This window comes from Triticum urartu, chromosome 7 (assembly GCF_003073215.2).
Source record: "Triticum urartu cultivar G1812 chromosome 7, Tu2.1, whole genome shotgun sequence".
Classification (NCBI taxonomy): domain Eukaryota; kingdom Viridiplantae; phylum Streptophyta; class Magnoliopsida; order Poales; family Poaceae; genus Triticum; species Triticum urartu.
This window is the reverse complement of record NC_053028.1, coordinates 195,425,966-195,442,806: the sequence shown is the minus strand read 5'-3', so window position 1 is coordinate 195,442,806 and position 16,841 is coordinate 195,425,966. Positions and strand designations below refer to the sequence as shown.

The 16,841-nt window shown below is 39.3% G+C and overlaps 1 protein-coding gene across 1 annotated transcript; it reads right to left on the bottom strand.

The window, feature by feature from the left end:
• Positions 1 to 8,453: 8,453 nt before the first annotated feature.
• Positions 8,454 to 8,775, bottom strand: LOC125525265. The gene is made up of 2 exons (XM_048690265.1): positions 8,721 to 8,775; positions 8,454 to 8,629 (listed from the first exon to the last, which is right to left on the bottom strand). The coding sequence occupies exons 1-2, from the start codon at positions 8,773 to 8,775 to the stop codon at positions 8,454 to 8,456; spliced, it is 231 nt and encodes a 76-aa protein (XP_048546222.1).
• Between the last annotated feature and the right edge of the window lie 8,066 nt (positions 8,776 to 16,841).

Below are 16,841 nucleotides of genomic sequence, written 5' to 3'. Positions count from 1 at the left end.
GCTCGCGATACATCAAGATCGTATCACCTCAAGAACACGAGAGAGAGAGAGAGATCAAACACATAGCTACTGGTACATACCCTCAGCCCCGAGGGAGAACTACTCCCTCCTCATCATGGAGAGCACCGGGATGATGAAGATGGCCATCGGAGAGGGATTCCCCCTCCGGCAGGGTGCCGGAACGGGTCTAGATTGGCTTTCGGTGGCTACGGAGGCTTCTGGCGGCGGAACTCCCGATCTATTGTGCGTTCTGGAAGTTTTAGGATACGTGGGTATATATGGGTGAAAGGAGTACGTCGGTGGACCGAAGGGGGGGCCACGAGGCAGGGGGCGCGCCCCAGGGGGTGGGCACGCCCCCTACCCTCATGAGCTCCTGCTTCATCTTCTGACGTAGGGTCCAAGTCTATCCGGTAGGTTTCCTTCCAAAAATAACTTCTCCAATTGATTTCGTTCCGTTTCGACTCCATTTGATATTCCTTTTCTTCGAAACACTAAAATAGGCATAAAACAGCAAATCTGGGCTAGGCCTCCGGTTAATAGGTTAGTCCCAAAAATGATATAAAAGTGTATAATAAAGCCCATAAACATTCAAAACAGTAGATAATATAGCATGGAGCAATCAAAAATTATAGATACGTTGGAGACGTATCAGCATCCCCAAGCTTAATTCCTGTTCATCCTCGAGTAGGTAAATGATAAAAACAGAATTTTTGATGCGGAGTGCTACTTGGCATAATTTCAATGTAATTCTTCTTAATTGTGGTATGAATATTCAGATTCAAAAGATTCAAGACAAAAGTTCATATTGACATAAAAATGATAATACTTCAAGCATACCAACTAAGTAATCATGTCTTCTCAAAATAACATGGCCAAAGAAAGCTATCCCTACAAAATCATATAGTCTGGCTATGCTCTATCTTCACCACACAAAATATTTAAATCATGCACAACCCCGATGACAAGCCAATCAATTGTTTCATACTTTTGATGTTCTCAAACTTTTTCAATCTTCACGCAATACATGAGTGTGAGCCATAGATATACCACTATAGGTGGAATAGAATGGTGGTTGTGGAGAAGACAAAAAGGGAGAAGATAGTCTCACATCAACTAGGCGTATCAATGGGCTATGGAGATGCCCATCAATAGATATCAATGTGAGTGAGTAGGGATTGCCATGCAACGGATGCACTAGAGCTATAAATGTATGAAAGCTCAAACTAATGGGTGTGCATCCAACTCGCTTGCTCACGAAGACCTAGGGCATTTTGAGGAAGCCCATCATTGGAATATACAAGCCAAGTTCTATAATGAAATATTCCCACTAGTATATGAAAGTGATAACATGAGAGACTCTCTACTATGAAGATCATGGTGCTACTTTGAAGCACAAGTGTGGTAAAAGGATAGTAGCATTGTCCCTTCTCTCTTTTTCTCTCATTTTTATTTTTTTATTTGGGCATTTTCTCCTTTTTATGGCCTCTTTTCTTTCTCTTTTTTTATTTGGGCTTCTTTGGCCTTTTTTGTTTTTTATTTTCGTCCGGAGTCTCATCCCGACTTGTGGGGAAATCATAGTCTCCATCATCCTTTCTTCACCGGGACAATGCTCTAATAATGATAATCATCACACTTTTATTTTTCTTACAACTCAAGATTTACAACTCGATACTTAGAACAAGATATGACTCTATATGAATGCCTCCGACGGTGTACCGGGATGTGCAATGATGCATGAGTGACATGTATGAAAGAATTATGAACGGTGGCTTTGCCACAAATACGATGTCAACTACATGATCATGCAAAGCAATATGACAATGATGGAGCGTGTCATAATAAACGGAACGGTGGAAAGTTGCATGGCAATATATCTCGGAATGGCTATGGAAATGCCATAATAGGTAGGTATGGTGACTGTTTTGAGAAAGGTATATGGTGGGTTTATGGTACCGGCGAAAGTTGCGCGGTACTAGAGAGGTTAGCAATGGTGGAAGCGTGAGATTGCGTATAATCCATGGACTCAACATTAGTCATAAAGAACTCACATACTTATTGCAAAAATCTATTAGTTATCGAAACAAAGTACTAGCGCATGCTCCTAGGGGGATAGATTGGTAGGAAAAGACCATCGCTCGTCCCCGACCGCCACTCATAAGGAAGGCAATCAATAAATAAATCATGCTCCGACTTCATCACATAACGGTTCACCATACGTGCATGCTACGGGAATCACAAACTTCAACACAAGTATTTCTCAAATTCACAACTACTCAACTAGCATGACTCTAATATTACCATCCTCATATCTCAAAACAATCATCAAGTATCAAACTTCTCTTAGTATTCAACACACTCATAAGAGAATTTTATTATTAATCTTATATACCTAGCATATTAGGATTTTAAGCAAATTACCATGTTATTTAAGACTCTCAAAATAATATAAGTGAAGCATGAGAGTTCATCTATTTTTTCAAAATAAAACTACCGTCATGCTCTAAAAAGATATAACTGAAGCACTACAGCAACAACAAACTACTCCGGAAGATATAAGTGAAGATCAATGAGTAGTCGAATAATTATGCAACTATGTGAAGACTCTTTAACATTTAATAATTTAAGATCTTGGTATTTTATTCAAACAGCAAGCAAAGAAAAATAAAATGACATTCTAAGAATGGCAAACATCATGTGAAGAAGCGAAAACTTAGGATCAACCGAAACTAACCGATAGTTGTTGAAGAAGAAAGGTGGGATGCCAACCGGGGCATCCCTAAGCTTAGACGCTTGAGACTTCTTGAAATATTATCTTGGGGTGCCTTGGGCATCCCCAAGCTTGAGCTTTTGTGTCTCCTTAATTCCTCTCATATCACGGTCTCCCTAAATCTCAAAAGCTTCATCCACACAAAACTCAACAAGGACTCGTGAGATAAGTTAGTATAAACCATTGCCAAAACCTTATCATAATCTACTGTAGCAAATCACTAAAATTATTATTATACATTGCATACTAAATGCCTCTGCATATTTAATAGTCCTATCTTCAAATAGAATCATTAAAGAAGCAAACATATGCAAACAATGCAAACATAACAGCAATCTGCCTAAATAGGATAGTCTGTAAAGAATGCTGCAACATCAATACTTCCCTAGCTCCAAAAATTATGAAATAAAATTCCCACTGTAGTAAATTTATCAGAGCTTAATATTCAAAAGGTTTCAAAATTTTATCACATTCTGACTTTTCTAGGGAATTATTGCAACAGCGGTAAACTTTCTGTTTTCAAACAGCAACATGTGGACTTCTAAAATAGGCATAGTAAAGGCTATCAATGCCACTTTTATTGAAATAAAAGATGCAAAATATTGTTCTAAATAATAGCAAGCAAATACTAACAAAATAAATTGACTCTCCAATCAAAACACATATCATGTGGTGAATAAAAATATAGCTCCAAGTAAAGTTACCGATGGACGAAGACGAAAGAGGGGATGCCTTCCGGGGCATCCCCAAGCTTAGGCTCTTGGTTGTCCTTGAATATTTCCTTGGGTGCCTTGGGCACCCCCAAGCTTAGGCTCTTTCCACTCCTTATTCCATAGTCCATCGAATCCTTACCCAAAACTTGAAAACTTCACAACACAAAACTTAACAGAAAACTCGTAAGCCCCGTTAGTATAAGAAAGCAAAACACCACTTCAAGGTACTGTAATGAACTCATTCTCTATTTATATTGGTGTTAAACCTACTGTATTCCAACTTCTCTATGGTTTATAAACTATTTTACTAGCCATAGATTCATCAAAATAAGTAAACAACAAATGAAAAACAGAATTTGTCAAAAACATAACAGTCTGTAGTAATCTGAATCAAACGTATACTTCTGGAGCACATAAAATTCTCAAATAAATTGCTGGACCTTAGGAATTTATATATTAATCATCTGCAAAAATAATTAACTAAATAGCACTCTCTAAATAAAAATGGCAGCAATTCTCGTGAGCGCTAAAGTTTCTGTTTTTTACAGCATGATCAACAAGACTTTCCCCAAGTCTTCCCAAAGGTTCTACTTGGCACAAACACTAATTAAAAGCATATAACCACATCTAAACAGAGGCTAGATGAATTATTTATTACTAAACAGGAACAAAAAGCAAGGAACAAAAATAAAATTGGGTTTCCTCCCAACAAGCGCTATCGTTTAACGCCCCTAGCTAGGCATGATGATTTCAATGATGCTCACATAAAAGATAAGAATTGAAACATAACAAGAGCATCATGAAGCATATGACAAGCACATTTAAGTCTAACCCTCTTCCTATGCATAGGGATTTTGTGAACAAACAACTTGTGGGAACAAGAATCAACTTGCATAGGAAGGTAAAACAAGCATAATTTCAAAACTTTAAGCACATACTGAGGAAACTTGATATTATTGCAACTCCTACAAGCATATATTCCTCCCTCATAATAATTTCAGTAGCATCATGAATGAATTCAACAATATAACCAGCACCTAAAGCATTCTTTTCATGATCTATAAGCATAGAAATTTTATTACTCTCCACACAAGCAAAATTCTTCTCATTAATAGTAGTGGGAGCAAACTCAACAAAGTAACTATCATGTGAGGCATAATCCAATTGAAAACTAAAATCATGATGACAAGTTTCATGGATATCATTATTATTTATAGCATACAAGTCATCACAATAATCATCATAAATAGGGGGCATGCTCTCATCATAATAAATTTGCCCATCAAAACTTGGGGGACAAAAAATATCATCTTCATCAAACATAGCTTCCCCAAGCTTGTGGCTTTGCATATCATTAGCATCATGGATATTCAAGGAATTTATACTAACGACGTTGCAATCATTCTCATCATTCAAAGATTTAGTGCCAAACATTTTATATATTTCTTCTTCTAGCACTTGAGCACAATTATCCTTTCCATCATACTCACGAAAAATATTAAAAAGGTGAAGCGCATGAGACAAACTCAATTCCATTTTTTATAGTTTTCTTTTATAAACTAAACTGGTGATAAAATAAGAAACTAAAAGACTCGATTGCAAGATCTAAAGATATACCTTCAAGCACTCACCTCCCCGGCAACGGCGCTAGAAAAGAGCTTGATGTCTACTACACAACCTTCTTCTTGTAGACGTTGTTGGGCCTCCAAGTGCAGAGGTTTGTAGGACAGTAGCAAATTTCCCTCAAGTGGATGACCTAAGGTTTATCAATCCGTAGGAGGCGTAGGATGAAGATGGTCCCTCTCAAGCAACCCTGCAACCAAATAACAAAGAGTCTCTTGTGTCCCCAACACACCCAATACAATGGTAAATTGTATAGGTGCACCAGTTCAACGAAGAGATGGTGATACAAGTGGTATATGGATAGTAGATAAAGGTATTTGTAATCTGAAATTATAAAAATAGCAAGGTAGCAAGTGATAAAAGTGAGCATAAACGGTATTGCAATGCGTGGAAACAAGGCCTAGGGTTCATACTTTCGCTAGTGTAAGTTCCCTCAACAATACTAACATAATTGGATCACATAACTATCCCTCAACATGCAACAAAGAGTCACTCCAAAGTCACTAATAGCGGAGAACGAACGAAGAGAATATGGTAGGGTACGAAACCACCTCAAAGTTATTCTTTCCAATCAATCCGTTGGGCTATTCCTATAAGTGTCACAAACAGCCCTAGAGTTCGTACTAGAATAACACCTTAAGACACAAATCAACCAAAACCCTAATGTCACCTAGATACTCCAATGTCACCTCAAGTATCCGTGGGTATGATTATACGATATGCATCACACAATCTCAGATTCATCTATTCAACCAACACATAGAACCTCAAAGGGTGCCCCAAAGTTTCTATCGGAAAATCATGACAAAAACGTGTGCCAACCCCTATGCATAGGTTCATGGGCGGAACCCGCAAGTTGATCACCAAAACATACATCAAGTGAATCACGTGATATCCCATTGTCACCACAGATATCCACGGCAAGACATACATCAAGTGTTCTCAAATCTTTAAAGACTCAATCCGATAAGATAACTTCAAAGGGGAAACTCAATTCATTAGAAGAGAGTAGAGGGGGGAGAAAACATCATAGGATCCAACTATAATAGCAAAGCTCGTGATACATCAAGATCGTATCACCTCAAGAACACGAGAGAGAGAGAGAGAGAGAGAGATCAAACACATAGCTACTGATACATACCCTCAGCCCCGAGGGAGAACTACTCCCTCCTCGTCATGGAGAGCACCGGGATGATGAAGATGGCCACCGGAGAGGGATTCCCCCTCCGGCAGGGTGCCGGAACGGGTCTAGATTGGCTTTCGGTGGCTACGGAGGCTTCTGGCGGCGGAAATCCCGATCTATTGTGCGTTATGGAAGTTTTAGGATACGTGGGTATATATGGGTGAAAGGAGTACGTCGGTGGACCGAAGGGGGGACCATGAGGCAGGGGGCGGGCGCGCCCCTACCCTCGTGAGCTCCTCCTTCATCTTCTGACGTAGGGTCCAAATCTATCCGGTAGGTTTCCTTCCAAAAATAACTTCTCTAGTTGATTTCGTTCCGTTTCGACTCCGTTTGATATTCCTTTTCTTCAAAACACTGAAATAGGCATAAAACAACAAATCTGGGTTGGGCCTCTGCTTAATAGGTTAGTCCCAAAAATGATATAAAAGTGTATAATAAAGCCCATAAACATTCAAAACAGTAGATAATATAGCATGGAGCAATCAAAAATTATAGATACGTTGGAGACGTATCATGTTCTTGTAATGTAACCGCCAATGTGGAGGGGTTCTTCACTGCACTTCTTCTTTAATATATAGTACGCAAACTCGTATGTTTTCGAGAGAGAAAAAAGTGGTAAATGCTATGTGGTGATGATGGAAAAGAAATCCTATGAAAGTTTGTCCCTAGTCTCACCAATACACATCCTAGCAAGTGACATGTTTGACCAATCTCTAAGCATCCTTTCTTCTGCAATACATTCCCTTTGTAGGTACCCGACTGTCCATCTCCTACATCTCTCAATGCGATTGGAGGTGTTCGGGTATTCCTTGTATACTTTTTCATTTCAATGTATTACGAAGAGATCGAGAGTAAAGAAAGAGAAGGAAAGTCTTGTCCCCAGCCTCTCTCAACCCTAACCGTTGTCGCCAACTTTCTCCTCGATGTTGCCACACCGGCCCCCCTCCTCTTCCACGTCCGATGGTTTCATCGGCGACAAGAGGAGCGGGAACCCATCCGTCGGTTCCTTTTTTTATAGGTTTTGTTTCGCCAACATTGAGTTTCCTTCTCTTTCTTTATTCATATTGTTTGACAAGAACGTATATAATCTAAGAGATCAAGAATAGAGATGGGAAATTCATTCAAATCGCTTCAAGAAAAGCAAAGGTATTCATTTGATTGTCAAAATAATGTTCTTTTGGTTTACAAGGAATGATATGCATAGTGTTCGACATGAACATATATACTCCAAGAGCAGGAGGTATCAAAACCAAAATTGTTACAACTTTTTCTCATAAATGTTACAGTATATTATCTTTGTTGTTGATAGTTTTTTATATAGCTATAACCACTTAGGCCGAGCAATCTATTGCCTTTGTTTTTGTTTAGAGAAGGAGGTGTGACCCTCCGGCGACTGCGTGGAGCAATGCATATTGTCATAAAATTATTATTGTTAGACCTTATAAGTATTTTTATTTTCTTTGTCCCATCATGTGCCTTTTAGATAAGCTTGAGAAGTGAATTTCACAATATGAGTGAATTATGTGCATCACAATGCACAACTTCTATTGTCTTTTATTCTTAAATAGTTAGAACCTACTATCTATTTTTTTCTAGTCATGCAACCATGCCACATAAATATGTGATAAATGTAAGCCATAAGTTACATTTATTTTTGCATTACTGTATGCATGCAAATGTTGCCACATCATCACTTCATGCAAATTAGTCATCAGTTATTCTTTATATTAGAGTTCATCCTTCATATTTTGTTAGAAATGACATTTTTTTTCCCTCTCTTTTTAGGCACTTCTCATTTTTTTTATCTTTTAAGCTTACATTTGCATTCTATTAGTTTTTAGATGTTTTCATAGCAACTATTCATGCATTTTTAGCAAGGTTTCCGCAGCAGCGCGTGGGGCCTCATCTAGTTTATCTAATTCCGCTCATATATCTCGAGTGATCTAACAAATTCTTTGGGCAAGTTAATATGAAAAGGCAAAATGCAGGTATACTTTTCTGTCCTTTTGCATATCAAAAAAGCAAAATACATTGGCTTATAAATCAATACATTCTGCAGTGACAAGTAATGTAGTGACTCAGGGCTGGCTGCCCCTGAGGCCCTGATTACAACTTGTCTAAAACAAGACCTTATTTCACCACTAACCACAGGAAAACGAACGCGTGCTTAATCATGTGGTATGCAGACCGTGCACTTACACCCCTGGGGAACGCATGTTGCAGTGACCTTGCCGATGTAAATGAACCTTTTGCATAGCTCCTTACATGAGACGCCATTGCCATCACAACTTGGCGAAACTATCGAGTCACTGCAGAGCTCCGCTGAAGCCTGCATCAACATGCCTGCAGATCTCAGAAAGAAACGAACAAGGATTAGGAAAAATCAACAGAAAAGAACGTCGGATTACATGCATAATACTAAACTGTTGATTACCTGAGGATAGCACCAAAAGAGTAAGACCCACGAACACCGTGTTGACTGTCTTCATCCTTGTGAATGAAAGATAAAAAGGAAACTTATCAGGTGAGGTGTCTGCTACTGGTGTTGCAAGCCTGCCACTCTCAACCTTGGTTGGAAGGATATTTATAGTGCACACGCATGGATGGTCGGTAACGCTGATATGGAATCAAATAGCTGAAATCGGGGGCAATTAAAAAGATCACGAGCCAGGCCGCGCGCTAAATGCCATGGATCGAAGCAATTAAGCATGAGCTCCGAAAATGGTGCGCGCTGATCAACTACATGCCATAGTGGGGCTTCTGTGGTACTACCTCCGTCCTGTTTATTAGTCACCCTTTTAGTTTGGATCAAACTTTCACCTTTGATTTAACTATCAAAAATAAGTTATATAAACTAAAAATAGTATCATTGGAAACCTCTTCAAATATGAATCCAACAATATAAGTTTTGTGACATACCACTTAGAATTTGTTAGTCAAATCTACGATGAAAATTAGGCACAAAATACGAAGGGGGCCAACAAATCCGGACGAAGGTAGTAGGGATTAATTGCCAGACAGGGCAGCGTGGTTGACGGATGCCTCGTTTGTAATGTCAATTAGTACTAGAGGCTGTCGCACGCTTTGCTGCGTCGTTTTTCACCTGCAGGATTAACTTTTTTCTTCTTTAGCATGTTATTGCAGTCAGTTATTTTGTTCTAGTTTATCTGTGTTGGTTTGGGTTTTAGTTCTGTTCTGGCGTTCTTTTATCATCTAGATATTGTGTTGGGCTGCTGGTTTTTCTTACGAATTTTGTTGGCCCGATGGTATTTGTTTTAAGAGGAGAGTGGTGTTGTTCGTGCGTGGATGGGTGTCCTTTCATGTTTTGAACTTGGTGTCAGCCAGTGTTAGTAGTGTGAGCCTCTTGGAAGCTACTCTTCCACAGCAAAACGATGAAATTGATGATATAACAGTCACTTATAGGCCAGTCCATCAAACTCTCACTCGTTTTTTTCATTTACTCCAATGCTAGCTCAGCAAAACCTATTACCATTTATTTAATTGGAAAGAATTGATTAAATCAAAAGATGTTCATAAATTTATTTTTCCAACATTTTGCAAATTTAAAAACAGCAGATTTTTAAATAAAATGTTCATGAATTTTAAAATATTTTGGATCTCAAACAATGTTCTCAAATTTGAAAAAGTTCAAAAACTAAAAAAATCTAAAGACTTTAATAATGTTCATGAAATTTAAATATAGGTTTTTTATCATTTATGCCACTCGTTATGTCACACTACTCAGTTTTGCCACGAGGAATTTTAACTGCTCAAAAATTACATCGCTTCGTCAGGCGCATGCCCAAAAAATGCCTCTAAACACCATTACTGTGAGCTCAAATCTCGTTTGCTATGTTATAATGACCAAGATAGTTATGGACCAACATGTCAGCCCTCCCGCTATCTCACTACAATAAAGTGTGGGTCGAACTTGATCCCACCAACATTATTATTTTCCTCTAAAATTATTCACTTACTTCCTCCTCACAAGTGGGCGCACATTTATCATTGTGAGATAGAGAGAATTGACATGTAGGTCTAGGGTATTTTTATTATATAACATGGTCAATGGGTTTGACCTGACAATAACAATGTCTAATGGCATTTTTGAGCAAACATCGATCTAATGGAACGATGGTGTTTTTTTTTTCGAACGAATACGCCGGAAGGTCACATCCAACAGCAAGCTAGTGGCGGGCACCAATCTGGATGAACCGAATCCGCTCCATAGCCTCCGTCATCCGATCCGCATAACGCCGTTTCCTCAACGGCGTCCATGTCTGAAGGAACAAGTGGCATTTGAAGATAATGTCAGTCGGGTGAGAAGGAAATTTGTGCTCAATAGTCATCTTATTGCATGTAGTCCAAATGGCCCATAGCAAAGCTCCCACACATCTCCATAAAACACGACCGAAACCGCCCCTACGAGCGACAAGAATAGCGCGAAGGTCCAAAGCTGGGTGGGGATTCCAGATCTGGTCGAACGCCTCCCTAACCGCACTCCAAGGAAAGCGTGCGAGGTAACAGTTGAAAAAGATGTGGTTGGCATCTTCATGATGTCCACATAGAGCGCAAGAGCCATCGGAGCAAGCATTTGAAAACGATGGTGTTTTTGAGATATCTAATGAAAATTTGGAGCAAGCATTTCACGGAACGATGGCATTTTTAGCAGTTGTAACTTGTAATGACAAAACTGAATAGTGAGACATGACTAGTGGCATAAATGACAAAATGTTGGCATGCAGGATCGTTCATGAATAAAAATGTGAAAAGAGAACAAAACAAGAACAAGGAAAATGAAAAACATGAATACAATTTATTAAAATAGGTAGAGAAACACATAGAAAAGAATGAAAAATACTCAAGAAATACCTCCTAGAACCTTCTCAAAACCGAAAAAACCGCGTGGCACTTTACGATTATATACATATGTGTTACTCCCAACAAGCGACACACCCCTTACAAGTGGGGCCTATAGAGACCAGACGGCCCATGACGCACCAGGAGGCTCCAAATCATTGAGCTTAGTATTTAAATAAAAAATTTTAATGTGCGTTCACAAAATGTTCACGGTGTACATTCATCACATTGTAAACAAGTATTTAAAAAAATGTTTAACGTGTATCTTAAAAATGTAGAACTTGTATAAAAAAACTTAAATGTATATTTAAATAAAGTGGACATGTATTTATAAAAAATATGAATAAAAAATCTCAAAATAAAAAATGAGAAAACACACGAAAACCAAAAAATAAAAATAAATCAAAGAACCTATAAAGAAAAACACAAAAGAAGAAAAAAAAACACGGAATCGATATGTGGTTGTTATTGGCGGCACACCGCCACACCCGATCGCAGGCTAACAACCTGGTCCATCAGCGCTCCATCGAGAAGGAGAGCGCCGAGAGAGCACACACATTGACGCGTCCAAAAAAAAGCTACATGAATCGCCACGACTCAGCATTGAGTAGGCCCATATACACGCAACAACTAAAGTCATCCTAATAAATAGGCCCACAACCGACCCCAAAAACCACGATGCACCATGAGCGTGGAAATTTTGGGAGCTTAGTAACTGTATAGATGTAGATGTCATGATTCTTCGTAGGAAAACGATCAATCGGGCGACCGATCGTGGGTGATGCTAGGAGTCGGTTGACCGGCAAGTAGCCTAAATCGGTGGCCTCCCACACCATCTGATCATGTCAGCCCCAGTCGTCTGATCGACCTCCCACCCTGCAGAATCTCTCTCTCTCTCTCTCTCTCTCTCTCCCTCTCTCTCCCCCCCTCTCTCTCTTCATCCCCTTCTGGCGCTGCTTCATCGCATGCGCTTCTCCCTCCGCGCTCGTAGAAGCTGTCGGCCTCCTACATAGACCGGCAAAAAATTCCTTCGAGGTCACCACGCCGTCGTTGTCCAGTGGCCAAATTAAAATTAGGGATTGACGATTTCACAGCAAACTCTCCTAGAAGCTGTAGTGGTCGCTATAGCGGGCAATCACGGCAATAGCGACAATTTTTTAGATTGGAGGGATGATTCTAGAGGTTTTTGTTGATTTTGGAGCCATTTAGAGGGATTTGTGAAGGATTTCAAGGCGGCGGCTGTGGCGTAGCGGCAAGGCTCCCGGTTAGCAATAGTGCAGCTATTTTGCGGGCGATTTAATTTTGTGCCTGTAACACCCCATTGAAGTGTCGGTGTGTCATCGTAGGACGCAACGGTCGTGGTCGCAACACCCCGGTGACGTTGTCCCAATACCAGACCATTGGGGTTTCAACAGAAGAGCAAGTATAATAAGGTGCAATTAGCATATTGTAAAGAATAAACTATTATATTTTTACTAGTTGGACATGAGAAAAGAGGAGAGAGAAAGGAAACAGACTGTAGATTAACAGCCAGCTACAACACAGACTTTAAAAATCATTATGAGAGTGTAAGGTAAATCATGTATAAATAAAACAGTACTACTTAGTAACTATGTACTAGCTACTATACATGTTAACTATTAAGTTGGCAATAGCTCACATGACAACTTCATATAGCCACTTCTTGGCAATACTGTTAGCCATGCTCTGACGCGGTCAGTCACAAAACCAATGGCCGTCGGTTCCATTACCAATCAAGTGTCTCTGTCTATCGCCATTAACATAATCGACGTCGCTCCAATCTCCGGTGGACCATACCAGCACCAGCCGTTGTTGATCGCAACAGCCAGGCTCGCCAGTCCCAGCAGTCACCACAAAGGCGCCCCTATGTCTCGCTTTAAGCGAGCACAGTGGAAGCCTCGCGTCTTGGGGGAGCCAGATGAGCCGGCCCAGCCGCGCGGGAGGCCATGGCTGTCTTTTTGTTTTTTTCTCTCTCTCGTTTTTTTGCTTTATTTTTATACTTATACTTTAAACTATTCTACATATATGTACAGAAAACAATCTTCAAAAACATATGAAAAATGTTGAACGACTATTTTAAAAACATTAAATAAGTGTTAAAAAATGTTGAAGTATTTTAAAAATGTTGAACAACTATTTAATTTTTGTGAATAAGTATTAAAAATGTTGAACAAGTATTGGACAAATGTTGAATAAGTATTAAAAATTGTTAAACGAGTATTCAAAAAATGTTGAACAAGTATTTGAGAATGTTGAATAAGTATTAAAAATGTTGAACAAGTATTTGATAAATATTGAATAAGTATTAAAAATGTTGTAGAAGTATTTGAAAATGTTGAATAAGTATTAAAAAATGTTGAATGAGTGTTTGAAATTTTTTGAACATATATTTGAAAAATGTTGAATAAGTATTAAAATATTGAACATGTATACAAAATAATATTGATCACTTATTAACGAAATGTTTTGACATATACGAAAATGTAGAGTGAAAATAAAACAAACATAAGGAAAAAAATGGAGAAGAGAGAAGGAAACCAAACAAAAATGACGAGGAAAAAAGAAAATCAAATAAAAATAGAATAATGCAAAAAGATCATAATAACCAAATAAAAACAAAATGCAGAAATGGATGGAAAAGAAAGAAGAAAAAAGAAAAGAAACAAAATAAAACAGAAAAGAAAAAAATCCTGAAGAAAATGAAAAGATAAAACGGAGAAGAAAAAGAAATGAAACAAAACAAAATAAAACAAAAAGGCCCATTGAAAACCCAGGAAAACCAGCTCTTTTCCCTTTAGTAGCACGCGGCTAACAACCCTAGCATGAATGTGATGTTAGTCGAGTGGCAAGGAGCGTGTTGAGTCACCTTCTAGACAAGGGTTCAATTACTTGTTTTCCGTCTTTTTTTTCCCTTTTTAAAGTGAAGTAACACAGGACACAGGCCGGACCAGTAAAGGAAAACCTTCAGCGGCGTATGGTCATTTTTTTTCCTTTTTTAAAGCGAAGCAACACAGGACACAGGTCAGCCCAGTAATGGAGAACCTTCAGTGATGCGTATGGTTAAGGCTTGCTTAAAGTGAAAAATAGTCATCTCGTCACCACAACGCGTTGCGACCGACATCGGGCACCGGAGGCCAGCCAGTGGGCCTACAGGCCATAGGCTCCCTTGGACCCTAGGCGCCTAGGCACTACGGTAGCCCCTTGGGTGGTGTCGTGGCCCTCTGGTCTTCTCCCGGCTTAAAATTTTCCAAACCATTTTTGTATGTTTTTTTCTCAAACTTTTTTCGTGATATCTTTTGGGAAATACCAAAAACAACAAAAACAGAAAACTGGCATTGCGTACTGGATTAATATATTAATTCAATAAAAGTTGAGAAAAAGTAAGCACAAAGTGTATGAAATTGGTAGCGAAGTAGCATGCATCATACAAAAACTATAGATACGGTTGAGATGTATCACATGTCTACACATGTATATAAAATAGTGAAGAAACTTTGAAACACATGTCATAGAAAGTTGCCATGTTGTACAAATCTATAGAAAGTTGAAAACTATTGTGTGTCTTGGTGTTTACTGCACACTTATATTCTTGTAGGCTTTGTTGGATCTTCAAACACAGAGTTTGTAGGATAACAACATATTTCCCTTAAGTGGATGACGTAAGATTTATCAATCTGGGGCAAGTGTAGAATGATTATATTCTCCTCCCAAGCAACCCTGCAACAATATATGAGAAATCTCTTGTGTCTACAACACAACTAATATAGTTTCACTAGTTTGCCGAAGAGATTAATAAATTTGATGGTAAATAGGGTAATATGGATGGCGGTAATATTTTTGTATTCTTTGAATATTTTAAAATAAGAAGGTAACAAGGTGGAAACGTGACTAAAACGAGGTTTGAAATGGTTGAGAACATGCCTAATTGTCTATTCTCAAACATGACAACATCAATAAAAACATGGTATAACCTCATAAAAAAATTATCAACTCCAAAAGAGATCTTGTAGGTGTGCGGAAAGCAAACCACCTCAAAGTTTTTTCAAATCTTATAATCTTTTGCACTACCCCAATGTCACGTCGGGTAGCCCGATGGATTATACTACGAAAACACCATATGACCTTGTCGTCAAGTCTTTGTCTAATGAGTCACCCCAGTGTCTCACAGGCGTCTCAAGGGATTATAATTGACATGCATCATGTAATCTCATTAACTTGTTAAGCTCAAGCATATAACATGAACAAGATTCAATCCAAGGTACTCATCACAAGAGGTACACCATACAATTCAATTAATCATTGACGCCCAAGATCACAATCATGATGGAAATTCATAAGGGAGAGGGAGATCGAGGCACATGACACATGGCTACTACCACAAACCTCGAAGGTGGATTACTCCCGGATCACCATGGGAGCAACAAGGGTTGCTGTAGAGGTTGAAGATGAAGATTGTAGGATCGAAAGTATGTCTAGAGGGGGTGATTAGACTACTTGACCAAATAAAAATCTAGCCTTTTCCCAATTTTAAGTCTTAGCAGATTTTAGCAACTTATCACAAGTCAAGCAATCAACCTACACATGCAAATCTAAGCGTATAGGAGCGGCATGTAAATCATTGCATGTGAAGGTAAAAGGGAGGAGTTTGGAGGGAGCAAACGCAATGTAGACACGGAGATTTTTGGCGTGGTTCCAATAGGTGGTGCTATCGTATCCACGTTGATGGAGACTTCAACCCACGAAGGGTAACGGTTGCGCAAGTCCACGGAGGGATCCACCCACGAAGGGTCCCGAAGACGCAACCTTGTCTATCCCACCATGGCCATTGCCCACGAAGGACTTTCCTCACTTGGATAGATCTTCACGAAGTAGGCGATCTCCTTGCCCTTACAAACTCTTTGGTTCAACTCCACAATCTTGACGAAGGCTCCCAAGTGACACCTAACCAATCTAGGAGACATGCCACTCTCCGAAAGGTAATATATGGTGTGTTGATGATGAACTCCTTACTCTTGTGCTTGAAATGATAGTCTCCCCAACATTCAACTCTCTCTCATCAGATTTGGATTTTGTGGAAAGAGATTTGAGTGGAAAGCAACTTGGGGAACGCTAGAGATCAAGATTATTGTGGTTGGATTGGAATATCTTAGTCTCAACACATGAGTAGGTGGTTCTCTCTCAGAAAATGAATGCTGAAAGTGTAGGCACGTTCTGATGGCTCTCTCCATGAATGGAGGAAGGGTGGAGGGGGTATATATAGCCTCCAGCAAAATCTAACCATTACACACAATTTACCAAACTCGGTGGGCCGAATAGTTAAACTCGGTCAGACTGATTAGTTCAAAATGTGAACGTTAGGATTTTCGGTGGGACCGACATGTCAACTCGGTGTGAACGATTTCATTAGGGTTAGGGCATAACATAATCTCGGTGAGACCGATCACATGAACTCGGTGAGACCGATTTCTATAATAGGCAAACGAGAGTTGGTCAGGAAAACTCGGTGGGACCGATCGCTCATTGGTGAGACCGAAACGTTATGAAAAGAAAACAGAGAGTTTGCATTGCGAACTCGGTGGGACCGATCGCTCATCTCGGTTAGACCGAAACGTTACGAAGGGAAACAGAGAGTTTGCAATCCCATCTCGGTGAGACCGAGATCCCTATCGGCGAG

What these genes read in the sequence shown, in the direction of transcription:
- LOC125525265 (XM_048690265.1), bottom strand. Translation starts at nt 8,775, where the DNA reads ATGAAGACAGTCAACACGGTGTTCGTGGGTCTTACTCTTTTGGTGCTA. An exon ending in TCTTTTGGTGCTATCCTCAG is followed by an intron (nt 8,630 to 8,720) that starts GTAATCAACAGT and finishes TGAGATCTGCAG; the next exon opens with GCATGTTGATGCAGGCTTCA.